This window comes from Phaethon lepturus, unplaced genomic scaffold, assembly GCF_000687285.1.
Source record: "Phaethon lepturus isolate BGI_N335 unplaced genomic scaffold, ASM68728v1 scaffold22837, whole genome shotgun sequence".
NCBI classification, from domain to species: Eukaryota; Metazoa; Chordata; class Aves; order Phaethontiformes; family Phaethontidae; genus Phaethon; species Phaethon lepturus.
Genome location: NW_010554322.1, coordinates 1 through 15,968, shown reverse-complemented (window position 1 = coordinate 15,968; position 15,968 = coordinate 1). Strand labels below are relative to the sequence as shown.

The window sequence follows — 15,968 nt, the reverse complement described above, 5'->3', positions numbered from 1 at the left end:
AGGTTTATTCCCGATTTCGGTGACACAATCATCAGTAAAAATGAGAACAGTTAAATTCTAAAATGATTAGCTAGATTGATTGGACTGTCAGGGCAAACTTACACTAGTAAATAAAAAATTCCTAGAGAAGTTCCTGAGCACTGAGACAAACTAACATGGGGATGGTGCACATCTACACTAGTAAATTCTTCCAAAGACCAAAACTAGGTGGCTGCATACAAATCGCTCGTTGGAAATGGTTCCTGGGATGTTCTAACTTTCAAGCCACACCCATGAAATATTTGCAAGTGTTCTAGCTGGCAACTGTCAAAATCATCTCAAAGGATGTATTACTTGTTTCTAGTATAAATGATTGCATTCCTGTTTCCAGTTCGATTTAGTTTATTAGCATCCCAGAATCTCTGCTTTCAGTACATACAAAACAACTTAATGGTTTATTTAAGAAAATGGAAATTAGTATGAGTAAAAACTTGCTCACTGTTAGAGATAGAATCCAATTATTTTTCCCGAAGCAATTACTTTTACTTAGAAACTGAGACGATCTGTTTTCCAATATTGCCTCCATTCATCATGGACTGGAAAGCGGCTTCAAGAGAAATAATGAAGTAAGTTAGTGCCAAGCAAAATGTGCCAAGTAACTTTAAAAAAAAAAAAATGGTAGAAGCAAATGTATTAAGCAGCTCCCCAAAAAGGAGAGGTCTTGGATGTTTTGGACCTAAACATATTTATTCCTAATGATGTGCTAAATTAAGAAAATTAAGAAGGTTAAAAAAAATCTAGTCTGTAATGAACTGCTATGGGCAGTTTTGTGTAATAATTAAAAAACGTGGTTTGTAAGCAACTGTTTGGCTCTATCCAAGTTAACAATTACATTTGCTGCTTTTGTGAGATGCCGTACAAATACCAAAAGCGTGACTGAAGATGTGGGTTTCACAAACCTTTCTGAAAGGAAAAGGTTTATAAATACTCTAGGTAGTACAATAAATGCGAGAAGCTGGTGTAAAAGAATAAATATCTGAGTAAACAAAGTATGAAATATTTGTTTATTTACTGCTATATTTGATCAAATTCCTTCAAAATACATATCTATACCAATAAGTAGCAACAACTAGAATAAATTTAAATCTGTAAGATTTGGCTATTGCATAACTCCACTGGTTTCCAATCTTGCGGGACTAAAGACAACATGGAGTAAATCATACTCTTCCCTGTTACTTGAAAGGGAAGCATTTGTACAGCACATCTTGAATCACCTGTCTCTCCAGCTTTGTCTCACTGGAGTCACAAGACCCCCTTCATTTTTGTATTTTCTTTGTTACAGATTTTTTGAACAGGCTACAGGCTATTTTGTTCCTTTAAAATAAATTATTTTTTACTTTAATTAGCAATCTATAATATGCTTTCCCCTTTCCTGTGAGTACTTTTCAATTTATTTTTTGTTAGCAAATCCAACAACAAGCACTGTTAGATATCGGGGTTTTTTCAAGTATAAGTTCAAGGTTTCCAAAATACCATTTTCTTACACACAAGTTCTAAGAAATGGGCAGCACCTTAAATCTGTAAGATCAAGATGACTATCACCAGCTGCTAAGGTAACAGCTTACCAGTTAATTCCACCCGCCCAGTAAAACAAAACAAAACAAATCAAATCAAAATTTATACTCAATGATTTTTTAACTAATCTTCTTGCAGAACATTTTTAATACCTTGTGAAAAAATATATATTATAACATAAAAATAATGTTTCAGATAAAATACAAAAATCTGAGTTGGCAAATGAAACAAAGGAGGCAATTAACCTCTACTCTCATTGTATTTAATCAGATTATTATTCTTTGAAAATGTTGTAAAAATCTTACCACCAATGTTTGCTAAGCCTTCTACCATCGTCTCTCTGACCTGTCAAGGCAAACAAATGTTTTTAGCTTTCTTCAAACAAGATTAAAATGTCTTAGAAACGTGCCATGAAGCTGCCACAGAAACTACCAAAATCTAAAGAATTTTCTTGCTACAATGGACAGTGTCCGTTTGGGCCAGTTTCTTTCATCAAGACAGGAGTGAATACTTTCTGATAAACACATAGGTGATTTAATTCTTCAATCAGAACTGGAACATCCCTGCCCCTGACAAAATTTCACATCTCAGGATTTTCCCAGGAAAATTTACTGATCATCTGAAGAATCAAAAACTAATTTAGACAGATCTCATAGGGAAGGGATGGATAAAGCATCTACCCATCACAAAATAATAAATGGTGACTATAAAGCTTGAAACAAAATTTCAGACAAGATCCCCAAAAGCATTCAGGACACTAACTAATCAGGTATTTGAAAGTATGTATTTTTGAAGGTCTGATCCCTTAAGTAAAAAGGCACTTGCACCCTGTGCTGAAAGAAAGAATAGAGACATCAGCAGCATGTAATGAGGAAAGTGTCATTTTACAGTTACACCATCCTCAACAGGTGCCTACTAAAACAGTGCTACCTAGTAAGCTTTCAATTATACTTACACGTTCTTAAGAACATCTGTTCAATTCTGAGGCATGGCAAGAGAGACAGGGACAAAGACACTGTACTTCTGGTAGTCAGGCTATGATCTAAGGAGGTAGTATCCAAGTCCATAGATTAAACTTACAAGTTCTTACCTTCAGTTTACCCTCTTGGATCCACTGACAGAGTTGTAATATACCAGCTTCTTGTTTGTCCATATAGTTCAATACTAAAAATCTTTCCCTGTGAAAGAAAAGAATGAGCCTTGATTTAAGAAACGTTGGTCAGCATATTTTGAAATCTTTACAAATCTTTTCAGGAAACAGCATTATTGAAACTGAAGGGTTATGAGTACTAATTACAATGAGACCTAGCTCAGAGCTTTGCCAGCTTGTGGAGACAACTCCCTGCAGTAGGAGCTTGACAGTAACATCGGTCTTAGACAAGTAATTCTGTTCAAGCATCAGAGAGAAGAGTAATAAAAATCAAGTAGTATCGCCAGAATAAGCAAACGTCCATAAAATGTGAGAAAATTCCTCTTCTTTTTTACTTTTGTTTGTGGTAGGGAGAATAATTAATGGACCCGCACCTAGATGGTGGGTATAAATTAACTTTCAGGCTCCCCACAATTTTGCACAACCCGCGGTCAAAGCTGTCTATAACAATCAAGAGAAACTGAAATGATCATCAAAAATTATAATTACTTGTAGCAACATACTCACTAAATTCTCCACTGCCTTCTACTATGCATGGTGTATTTTAGTATTTTTATCAATTTTTTAAAAGTGCAGACAACAGTAAGAGGGACAAGAAAAGAATTTTAATTAGAAGACGTCAATCCATTTACACAGAAATCAAAAGTCTCCCCAACTTTCTGCAATGCAATGGATGAAAAATCTCCTAAAACTTTGCTTCTAATCTCTGCCTTAGCTCCTTCTGAATCCTGACAGGAGGTTCAGCAATTCCCAGAGTCATAACAAAAATCAATGTTTTACCTGTATAGATCTGTCACACCTACAGTCCCATTATCTAATAAAACCCCAAATACTAAAAGTGTAATTTCAATACAATCACTACGTCAGCTGCATCCTTTCTTTAAAAATACTTGATTTTCTCTCTGTCTGAACTACACTTGTAGAGAAGGCACTCTGCAAAACATCTGAGAACAGAACCATGGCAACACCTTCCCTGGTACTGATGAATCTGTCAGAGACTCCAGGACTAAATCAAACATCCACAAACAAAGCATAACAACAGACATTATGTTAACACGTAACAACATCCTTTCCCATTTTTTATGCTGATACAGACAAATGTAAGAGAAAGGATTTACTGACATTGTAATTATAGTTTCGTTGTTTAATATGGCAACATTCTGTTCCGATTACATGTGCCTATTGCCGATCTACAGACTACCTTCCAAATGTCAGAGTCACAACATCACATGTGCAATCTACGTGGAACCTGGTCACAAGTTCTGGAGAAGAAATTATATACCTTGTGATATTCCTTTCTTTCTGTATTTTTTCTATGTCAGGAGGCAGCGGAGGAGGATAAGGCACATCTTTGTTATACTGAGAAATCTGTCCACATAGGATGATATGGCTGTTCTGATTCATCTGTTTGGGACAGCACAAAGTGAAAGAAATTACATTCCTTGGTCTCAGAAATGAAATCTTCCAGAGATGGAGTAGATTATATAGCAAAATTTTCACATGGGTATTCTTATTTAGAGCCGCATTTCCTAGAAGAGAATGGGAGAATTGCACGCAGTCTCATTCAACCTATGACAACATTCAAACAGATAAATGCAGAGCAATAGTGGAAAAATAAATGCTATACAGCCTATGTGTAATTTTAAAAGGCATTAAATACAAGGAATATAAGAAATTCTTATCTTACTGTGGCAAGACCAATATGCGGTTTCTGTCTTAAACATTTCACAGTTCCGAGGAACCCACACCTTTTTTGGTACAATGGCTTGAACATGCCTCGATACGGAGTGGACCCCAGAGAAGACCGAGACACAGTGTAGGCGCAAGGACCTGTTCCCATAAAGCAGAGATACGGTACAGGCACAATGACCGGTTCCTGCAGGGCAGAGATACGGTGAGAGGAGACACCAAGGCCTGCAGATGTGCCGTTGCCTGTTGCATCTGCCTGTTGCATATGCATCAAGTTTCTTGGAATCAGCCTGTTGTATATGCATGAAGTTTCTTGGCATCAGACGGAGATTGTGGGATTCAGACTGTACAAAAAATGACACCATCAGAAGCGAAAATGGGGACCCCCACCACCAAGGAGCATCAAGAGGACCAACAGGACACTGCTGGATCCACGGGTGGTGATATCTTCTTTGCCATCTTTCTCTGTCTCTATCTCCTTCTCTCTCTTCTCTTTGTTGAAGTGTAAAGGACGTGCTGCAGGGGACTTGTTTGTTGAGTTGAATTGTTTAGTTAGAGTAGTTGCTGTTGAGTCATTTATGTAACCTCATGCCTTGCATTTTGTATTATTAAATTGTTAAATTGGTTGGCTGGTGTCATTTCACCTTAATTCAGCCCAGGTGGATCACAAACTTGGTCGTTGGTCTCATGGGGAAGGAGGTCGTCCTGAATGACTCCTTTCGGGCCGCGACACTTACTGTGCACCCTTTTTGTCAGGAGGAGAGGGGTAATAGGACAAAGTTTGATACAGCTGTTGGATACAGCTGTGATTAGAGGTCCCAAAGATGGCATTGCCACCAATGCCTTCCTGCCATGAGACAGAGCAGTTTCACGTTAATAATGAAGAGGGCTGGTCAAGAGTCTTTATGGAGGCTCAGCAGAGCTGGTCTTTTGTGAAGCCAGAAAACCAAAGCTGACAAAATACATGATTACTACACTGACAGACAAGGTTTTTAGAGTATTACCAAGCCTCCTGGCCAAAGAAGTGAGAGACGAGAAGCAGAAATTGTGTTTCTACTACTGTGCTGCCAGGCTAGTCCAAATGACAGACACTGATTTCATATATCTGATTTCTTCTCAAGACCAGGATCAGCACCTGGATTAGATCAATGAAGCAGAAAGCCTGCTCTGCTGTATTGCAGGCTGGTCACTGGTATAAATTAATTAAAAGCTGGGTACGCAGACATTGGAGAATGATGAGAATAAAAGCTGGTATAATCACCTGACTTATAACTGTATCACTGATGTCTCCACCAACATTGTCAAAGTAAACATCCACACCGCCTGGGCAGAGTTCACGTAGCTGCTCTGCCACATTCCCCTTCTTGTAATTGATAGCAGCATCAAACCCCATTTCTTGGACCAAAATGGAGCACTTTTCATCTGTGCCAGCGATCCCCACTACTCTAGAGCAGCCTTCCAGACGGCCAATCTGCAGGTGCACAGTTAAAAAAAAAGCAAACACAAACAAAAACCCCCAAATAATAAAGAGAAGTTAGATCATTCATCTGCATAAAGGTACCAGTGGGAGGACAGGGGCCTTAGGAGATGTTACAGTTATCCCCCATCCCACTAAACCCAGGCAGCAAAGCTCAGCACATGCTCCTATCTCATGTGATGCAACTGCCCCTTTGTCAGTCCTTCCTCACATCTAGAGAGGGGGCAGGTACAGTTGAAATCTGCCATCCTTCCAAACTCACTGACTGCAGGAGGTTTAGTGGACTCATCAATGACTGGCCACTATTTAAAAAAAAAAAAAAAAAGTTTCAGAAAAGAAATGACTGGCAGTAGTGGAGAGCCAAGTATAGTATAAAATCACCACCTGCCGAGTACCCTAACATAGCTAATAAAAGGCCAAAAAGACTGGACAATACTCGATTTAAATACATTCTTCATAGATTTGCTTATGCATTGTTTTTCTTCATAGTTACTCTTTATCAGTAAATCTTAAGCTTGCTTAATATCTAGTGTGTGTGTGTGTGTATATATATATGTGTGGACATACATATTTGTAGATAAGCACATACACACACAAACCCACCGCAACAGGTTCTGCAAAGCTGAGGAGAATAAAAGGTCTGTAAATCTCAAAACACAAAGGATGTCTTGGAACACAACACAAAGTGTTTGCTACATTTTTTTACTATTTTCTAATGTAGAAAAAAAATGAAAGTCGCCAGTCAACTCAAAGACTGTGTTCAAATGGTGGACTACTATATAAATATATAGTAAATACATGTATTTATACCATCTACTTTATTTATGCTAGTGACAAGTAATCACCTAGTTTTCTCCTATCCCAGTTTCATGAAACTGAATTTTCACACTTACAATCTTTCTCAGTGAGAGTGTGAGCCAAATCTGTGAAACTGGCCCTTCCCATGGAGTTATACATCCTCATGTTTACAATGATTTTATCCATACCTTTACTAACTGGCATGTTTCATAAGATAAACTTGGTTAACAGAGTATGCTTGTATGTCTTAAGCCTACCTACCTGGCCGGCCAAAGAGCCACAGGCACCGGCTGCTCCGCTCACCACCATTGTCTGATTTGCACCCACAGCCACGTGTCCTTTCTCTTTTATACCTAACAGCGCCGTCAGTCCTGTGATGCCCGCTGCACCGAGAAAGTAGGAAAGGCGTCCACTTACAAGTTGTGGAACAAGCTACAAAACAGAAACGCGTGGTGGCGTTCATTTCTTAAGATGAGGTTTTGCTATTTGCTGTTTGATTGTCTGAGCATAGAAGACTAACTCAGGATATTTACCAGGCAAGGTACAAGCTATCTATAAACTATCTCTACCCTAACAGCAGGTTTATACAAAATGAAACAAAGATAATATTTCCATAGTTTTAGAAGAAGTTTTTAAACAAAGTCAGTCACAAAAACTTAAATCATGGAGGCATCAAAAAGTGGTTGGGAGATAAGTTTCCAGCAATGGTGAACTATACCCATGTTAGTATAAAGGATAAAATAGCACTGTTTTATCAAATACTGTGATTGCAGATCAGTGGCAAAGGGTCCTAAAGGAAGGAGTTTATTGGAGAGTATACATTCTTAAATTACAGTAATTTTCTGTGTTACACGAGGATGATCAACACGACATCCCTAATGCACTGTTACCTCCCCACTTTCAAGTTAATATTGAATATCGTTTCTTCTGTGGATGTAATATCTCAAGTAAAAGCTTCCACTAGCATATGTTAGTGAAATAAATTGAATTAAATATATCTAAAGCCTTTTATGTCTTATGACTACACTCTCATGGATCAGAAGTACTATTAGAATTAGAATAATTAACAGAATTAATTAACAGAAGCAGTTTTAGGGAAATTTATTAAAAATCCAACAATTGAAATAATACTGGCATGTCTGGCAACCAACAAAAGCATTTATATTTTTCTTTGTTAAGAAAAGTGAGAAATTGATACAGATTTTGCCACCTGTGAGTTGATCTGCCTTTTGAGAACTGGTTGTTCCAATAACGTTGGCTTGTTTTTAACCAAGAAATAGTATCACTAGCCGCTATTTAAAAAAAAAAAAAGGTTTCAGAAAAGAAAATAGTGACAATCTGGGCTTTGCATTTACATTACCTTTTGTAGCAAGCTTCCATCTAGAATTGCCACTGTCTGCCAGGGCCAACTGAAGGAAGTTACAAAGTCTCCTTTAGCAAGGTTATCGTGCCTGCTCTCCTCCACAACCCCAATGCCCCCACCATCAGCAACTTCAGACAGCTGCCAGGGCAGGAGGTAATCTGAGCCAGTATCCTCATTCATTCGGCAGCGCTGAAAGACAAGGCTTTAATGAGAGGCTCAAGTGGAACACGTGGTTTGTTCAGGAGTTCAAATGAAGCTGGCAATGAGATATGTTTAAAACTTCAAACACAAACACAAAAATCTCTCAATAAGCCCCAAAAATTCATCATCTTTTCTTAGATCCCTCTTTCCTCTCTTGTTTGCTCAGTACAAAAGGAGGACAGACCATTCTGACCTCCTCCAGCAGCGTTACCAAGACCAACACATTCTATAGACGTTGCCTCAGAGTCAGCCGTGCAACTTGGTTTGGGTCTGATGAGAATCCTATAAATGCCATTCCTTAACTGGATGAATGATAGAAATGTAGGATTGAAAAAAACACCCACAAGTCATTTATTCCATGCCTATGCACTGAAGAATAGCCAAATATATGTAGACCATCCCTGATGAAGATCTGTTTAATGAAACATCTTGAAATCTGTAGTCTTTTCTTTATATTTCCCTCTGTAGCCTGAGTTAGTACTTCAGGTTTCTTAAACTCTTCCTTAATGCCCAAGCTAAACCTACTTTCCTGAAATTAAGACTGCTTGTTTTCCACTATCTCCATCTATGCAGGGGGCAAATGATCAAAATTCTCTTTACAGCAAACTTCTACATACTGGCAGACTGGGTCTGTCTGGTTCTCCTCCTACCTTCACTTCCATTTCAACCCACAGCTCTCCCCACCATATGATTTCAGTTTTGTAGAATTAGGTGCAAGTGCTAGTTATAGCTTCATTCACTAATCCTCTCTCTGTTTCCATTGTTTACAAAGTATTGATACATTTTTGTCCTGTCATCACCCACTTAAGGAGAAAATCCGACTTTCATTTGTAAACAAAACTGGTAATAGCTAAATAACATTTAACTTGAATCATTTACGTGTTTTGTCCAGAATTTTTTTGCCTGATCATGCCTGTCTCTTGCTTCACCATGAAAGATGTCTCTTGCTTCTTCCTCTACCCACACTCCCCTCAACTGAAAAGAACTTCCTTTCATGGCAAAAAAAAAGAAGTTAAAAAACATATAAAAAAAGGCAAAGTTCAGAAAAAGCAGATACAAACAAATCTGTAATGGTATACCAGGGCTCACAGTCTCTTCCTGGTCCTATAAAGTCATATTCCTATATATATCACAGGCACATTAATGCCAAATTCTTTCCCAATATAACTCCATCAGAACGAACAGAGTTACTAAGTTATACTAGAGATACATTAGTCCTGTAACTGGTAACTTTGGTGTTAAACATCATGACAGCTACAGAGTTTAAGATATTTTAAAAAACAAATTCTGACTTAGCTCTAAGACCATCACCTACCATGTAAGGGTCCACAGAGAGATAAAGGGTTCTAACACGCACTTGTCCCACTTGGATTGTATCTGCTATTGTACTTTGTTCCAGTCGGAAGTTTTCAGCCACTGGCACTCCATTCTTACCTAGAATTATTTTAAAATCAAATAAATAAATTAATCAATACAGAGCTTCCCTTAATCAATATGGGAAGGCCTTTTCTTAAGGTAGTCCTTTTTAGAGCAAGTTAGGCTGTATACTCAGGTATAAAACTACCAACCAACTTTCACATTTTGTGTCACAGATTACAATTTAAATGGGTGCAGTGCCACCATCCATACTGAAGACGAGCTGATCTGTCAGCTTACGCTTACCTGAGCCAGTACCAGGCACTTGCACTGACAGACAGTTTCTATGCTGTTTGCTACACATAACTTTTATGAACAATTAGAGCAAATTAAAAAAAAAAAGGAGTAGGACTGTTCCCATTCTCAAAAAATGGTTCTATATACCCCATGTGCTGAAAAGCCCCTAACTTTCAAAACAAAGACATGCATTGGGACTTCTCACACATAACAAAACCATCATGCACTATTTTGCCAGTACCAAATGACCATAAATTTTAACCAGGTAAGTTTTAAACTCTCACCTTTCAGTCTCTTTTGACTCTGAGATTGGGGCAATACAGACCATCGCCACTGCACGTGCATATGCTGCAAAGAGCATCCCTTCACAGCTACAGACAGACCTCCTTAAATTAAAACTTCTCAGGAACACCTATAAAACTTATGCCAAGAGCCCCAGAACTGGAGCCTTCATCCTCAGGTTGGTACCACACGCAGCAGATCAATCAGCCTGGCGACTGGAACCACCCGCACTAAAAGCAGAGTGCCAGATACCCATGCATGCTTTATCTCAGAGTGACTGTGCAACTAGAGCAGGCTACTGCTGTAACATTTGATTTACATTAGAAAAAGACTTATTTGCAGGTCACACAATAGTTCTTGCCTCTTGGGAGTATTTTGGCATTGAGCAGCATACAATACTCCTCCAAAAACTGAATGCACACGTGTGGGTTTTCTACAATAGACAATTTATAAACTCACCATTCAAAATACTGTGCTGACATCTGTAACAAGGCAATTGTGTAAGAAAGGAAGTAAACAGATCCTCAAGAGCATAAATTTAAAAAAACAAACATTTGAAACATGGGAGGAAGAAAAGATTCAACATTTACCAAAAGGAAACAAAAATGAACAGTAACAAAATACTTAATTTTAGTCATCTCTTAAAATGCAAAAAGAACAAATGTCAGAACTAAAAAGCAATGCTTGCTAATCTTTCTTCGAGTCCCTACACTTGTTTTATCATATATTATGTATTAACCATTTTTTCTCACCCAAGAGTTTAAAAATCTGTATATACAGACTAAATAAATACACTTCACAATAAACTTTCTTTATTGCTGCATGCAATATTAAGATATACAAATGTCAATATCTTAAATTAGTGTCTGTTTCTGCCTTTACCATTTGGAGCATTAGGCAAACATAACGAACACATTGCTCCTTTATTAGAGAGAAATACATACCAGGGCGTGAACTCAGCACTACTCTCTGTATAATCATCCTTGCTTTTGCAGCAATTTCACACTGGATTTCTACAAAAGAAAAAATTGTTTTAAGGACAGAAACATAAATTTTCTTGAAAAAGAGTACGGGGCAAAGTACTTAGTAATTTGGAAACTGGGGATGAAATATGGGCCTCACCAATTTCATCATCCATGCCCAAGGACCACATAAAACAAACTCAAAAGTCAAATAAACAAACTTGTGAATAAAGACTCCCTGTTTAGCCATGATTTTATACAACGGCACAGTAGCACCTTTCTGGAAGGGCTGGAAATTATGACGTACCATGTTCTTTGTAAGATCATCACCACCCCCTACCAGGTTGTAGGAGGTATGTTTGATTTGCTTGCCTGTGCTGACTGAGAACACTCTGTTCCCACCTAAAAGACACTGAGACAGCTTTGCATGAGTAAGTCAGGTGCAACTCAGTAAAATGCATGCATGCATGCCAGTAATAGCAGTATGCAGATATATGATAAAAAGAGATTGTTGTGTAAGATCTTTCACACAAAATAGCAAGTCTTTCTATTAGCAGTGCATTTTCTCCCAAGAAATGGTCTGTCCCAGAGATGAGAAAGAATTAGATCACCATTTGATCTGTTTTACTGAAAAACTTCTTTGAATTTCAACAGTTTAAAAGAGGGTTGTAAATTTGTGTTCCTGCAACTGTGAGATGCCAAAGTGATTAACAGGCAATGAACCTGATTTAATGGGAGAAAAATCATGATCTCATAGGCTTTCAGAGCTAATACAAAATAAAAATGTTCTTACTATTATTCTCAGCTGAGTGCCATAAATAACCAAACTCCCCAAGAACAAAGGACATTAAGGAATGAAAAATGATAGCTGATTATTTTGTCATAATGTTTATTTTGCTGACAAGACAGCAAATTGGAGTGAAGCTAAACAGATGAGCCCAGAAAGAATACATTGTCACCACTTATCCAACACCTTTATTCTTTGAACATTGCAAAATACAGAACCTTCTGTCATTACAGCACTCTCAGACCATCAAGAACTACAGCCTGGAGTGCTGAAAAACATAATAAAAAAAGGAAAAAATGGGCATATCCCTGGCCTTTCCCTCTCCTCTAAAACCCACAACTGACTCAAACCAAAAGTATCTTGTTCATAAACCAGATAAAGGTTTAACATTTGATTGCATTTGCACTTGAAAAGCTACTTATTAGGCGAAAATTATTCAAGAGTTAGTTTCTTTTCAGTATTTCAACACCTAAGGGTGCTACAAGAAAAACTACAAGAAATGGATCACAAATGTGTCTTTACACCACCACATCAGCAAAAAATAAGTGACATGCCCAGTTCTTTGGACAGAACAATGTAGAACATCAGAAAGGATGGCCTAAGATAAACTTTGGCAGATCTTGGGTTCAGCATCATACTCATCTGTAGACTTCCTCTGTGATCATGGCTGATCACTTTGTACTTCTTTTATAAAATATTTTTTGGAACAAAATTCCAAATTCCTCATGATAACACTTGCCTAACAAAATTATATTCAAGTAGTACAGTTGTTATCCCCAGAGCAACTGTCTTAGCATCTGAGAATTTGTGCTAATTCAATGAGCATTTTATAAACTGTCAGATGCGCCCAGTGTAACTTAAAAGGACAACCGTACTCTAGTAAACAATTTGCGCTCATACAGAACTTGGCTGAAGTTTATAACCACTAATGAAACTGCTGTGTGCAGAAATAATGAGTTAAGAATGCAGTGAATATAAATGAAGAGCAATCTGACAGCTCACATGAAATCCGGGCAAATCATTCCTCTACATACTATTCATATTCAGTTCATGGCATTAAGGGTTTGATCCACTGTTTATAAACCATACAGAGTAGGCAGAATCACTCTACAGCTCATGCCTTACAGAAAGGCCCACTGTCAAAACTGCTGGCTCAATTTTTTGTTACCCTGAAACTAAATACCTGTATTATGCAAACACAAAAACCCAATCTGAACAAGAAAAGAGATGATGAAAAGCATTTTTATTGTGCCTAACACATACTTGAAATATCTGCTTTCTATGATAGTATGAAAAAAAAAATACAGTTCTTTAAAGAAAAAAGCCAAAGATATTAACCTATTAAAAGAAAGAAAAAAGACAACAGAGCGGCATAGAAAGATGAGAGTGGAAAAAGTATACAATGTAAGTTTAGATGACTTCTTTGAATGCCTGACATTCTGAAGGAACCAAAATGCTGTTGATTTCCCAGGTCATTTTCACAGCTTTTGGTTGAGAAGCCTGTGTACTAATTCAGTTTGAAGATCTTCCAGATACTGTGAGTGGGTGGACAGAAACTCACTCTATGACAGCTGTCACAGTAAAATATAACACTGAGGATGGACATTTACTTCTAAATATGACTGCACTTACTCTACAGTGGAAGCCAGTAACGCCATTATACAAGCAAGTGTTCACACTAATATCAGAACATAATAAAAAACAATCAAACTTTCCTCACATTATAAACAACAGGGAAGTGACTAAAGAAAGTAAGTAGAGGCACCATCCTTTAGCACCATAAACTGAGGAGAGCTTTTGGAGAAAGAGAACAGATTTTTTAAAAGTGAAATAAAGGGGACTTGTATCATATACATAATCCTTTTCAATATATGTGTAATGCCAGTGTGAAGGATACATTTGACTTTTTTTCTAAAGACCAAGAGGAAGCAACACGCATTACTATTTTTTAGCTTTTCCGAACAAAAATAAGCTGAGTTGGTTTTACTCTTTAAATCAAATGGAGTAAAAATTCATTGCAAGTTTAAACATCAACATTCTATGCCAAGATCACCAGATCCAGTCTATAAGTACAACAGCAGCATCAAGCAGCACAACAGCAGTACCTTCAGGGGAGTCTCAAGTACATTTTAGACCAGTTTTATTCTTATCCCTTTCTCCCCTTGCCTTTCTTTTCCCATTTGTGCAAAGGCACATGACAACTCTTTTAAAAATGTTAAATAAATTCATCAGTGCTAAAATGTTTCAGTTTGCCCTGGGCTTGGTTCCTAGAACTTCTTGTTTCTGAGGCTGCTTGGAAGACACTGTTTTCAGTTACATACACTTTTGCCAAAACGATTCACCTGCTTCCAAGCTGTTAGAGCCAATGCCACGTGCAGTCTGGTAAGAAACGGAAGAGCAAGTAGTTTACCCCTCCTGTATGAGGCCTGGGTGGCATGGAGGAAGAAGGCAGTCCATCTAAATGGAGGACAAGATTGGAAGTCTTCTGAAACTGTGGTATCAAAATGGCTGGAACAAGGATTCTCAGAGGAAATGCAAAGAAAGAAATTTCAAGGAAGAGTAAGTCTGAATAAGGCACATGCAGGAAGGAAAGATGGAAAGGACTGACACTAGGAATCAGGGAGAACACAGAAACGTGAGAAGAATAGCAACTTAAAGGCCAGTAAAGCAGGGAAAAGAGAAACAGAATGGGGAGAGAGAACTGGCAAAACTGTGACTGATGAATGAGAGAACGAAGCAAACTGAGATGGGAATGGCTGGTCAAAAAGCAAAAAAATGTTGACTGTCAAGGTGAGGAGAATGGAAATGGAAAAGCAAATGTAATGGCTTAGCCACCAAAGTCTCCACCATGCCCCTAAGGAGCTCTACATTTGAAGAATGTTAATTAATTGCAAACTCAAGTTTTCAAAAAGTAGAAGCCAGAATCAATACTGGCTGTCATGAATAGAGAAAAACACATGCCATAAAAAGATACGTACTTTCATGAACTGAGCTAATAAATCCAGATTTCCTAATGTTTCATATCTTATCACTGAATTCTCTGAAGTTACTCCCATAGTGTTTCCGCCATGTGGATTCTCTGACATACTATAAGGGTTGAGGGCAGGCTGCAGTCTTTCCCTCAAGAAGGAAACAGGTGAAAATGGAAGAATGACAATAGTAGTAGGATCTTGATCCAGCCATCTTTTTTTTTTTTATATTCCAAGAAGCCTAGTATGTTTGAGCTTTTTATCAAATTTGACTGATATACAGAGCAAAAGTTCCAGTAAGTGTATGCACTCATATCTACACATAATAGGATTGTATAAGCTTTACTTTTTCAGATCTAGGTGTCAAAAAAGCTGAAAGCTCTCAGGTACCACCTCTTGGGCATTTTTTTTTTTTTTAATAAATAGTTGTGTTATATTGGGAGTTGCTGAAAATTGTTTAAAAATACCAAAACACAGGGCCTATTTTTTCTTAGCAGAATTTCAAGTCAGGAATGAACACAAGAATGCAGAATGCTCCCATAAAGGCAGGAACATTACCTTACATTTTTTGAGAAGTTTGTGATGGCAGTATTGCAGGCTCCTACCTGAAAGCAATCCCAGAGAGCGTACTTTCCTAGGTATGACCAAAGACCAAGTTAGAAATCACTGCTGTCAAAGCTGGAAGAGCCACTGGAGACTGTCTAGAAGATGGTTCAATATGAGTTTCAGAAGTTGCAGATAGAACAACGTAGGTGAGAGAAACCTAGAGAGAGGTCAGAAGCACCGAAGGATGTTCCGTTTTACAAGCTGCAGGGGGGCCCCGATCTGGGTGCTGAGGAGGACTCCTGCCCTCTGGGATTCCTCCACCGCCCCGGGGCACGGTTTGATCCGGGGGCTCAGTAAAGTTAGATTCACGGTCCTGTTCTAGAGATCGGGCAATCCCAATTCCAACCATCAAACCTCTGCCCCCGCCTGCCCTGCAAGGACGAGGCGCCAATCCCTGAGGAAACGACTCCTTGGAAGGAGGGCAAGGGCCCTGCCCCCTCAGGGAGGGCTCGGGGGACGCTGCCAAGCCGCCTCCGG

At 38.3% G+C, this 15,968-nt stretch overlaps 1 protein-coding gene across 1 annotated transcript; it reads right to left on the bottom strand.

Annotated features, from left to right (window-relative positions):
* Nucleotides 1-363: 363 nt before the first annotated feature.
* Nucleotides 364-11,181, bottom strand: PTGR2 (prostaglandin reductase 2). Its single transcript, XM_010291821.1, has 9 exons — nt 11,112-11,181; nt 9,548-9,666; nt 8,029-8,220; nt 6,930-7,100; nt 5,655-5,864; nt 3,987-4,108; nt 2,645-2,732; nt 1,860-1,899; nt 364-586 (listed from the first exon to the last, which is right to left on the bottom strand). Exons 1-9 carry the CDS (start codon nt 11,146-11,148, stop codon nt 522-524), a joined length of 1,044 nt encoding a protein of 347 aa, XP_010290123.1. The 5' UTR covers nt 11,149-11,181; the 3' UTR covers nt 364-521.
* Between the last annotated feature and the right edge of the window lie 4,787 nt (nt 11,182-15,968).

What these genes read in the sequence shown, in the direction of transcription:
- PTGR2 (XM_010291821.1), bottom strand. Translation starts at nt 11,148, where the DNA reads ATGATTATACAGAGAGTAGTGCTGAGTTCACGCCCTG. An exon ending in GTGATACAGTTATAAGTCAG is followed by an intron (nt 4,109 to 5,654) that starts GTGATTATACCA and finishes TGTCCCAAACAG; the next exon opens with ATGAATCAGAACAGCCATAT. An exon ending in TCCAAGAGGGTAAACTGAAG is followed by an intron (nt 1,900 to 2,644) that starts GTAAGAACTTGT and finishes TTGCCTTGACAG; the next exon opens with GTCAGAGAGACGATGGTAGA.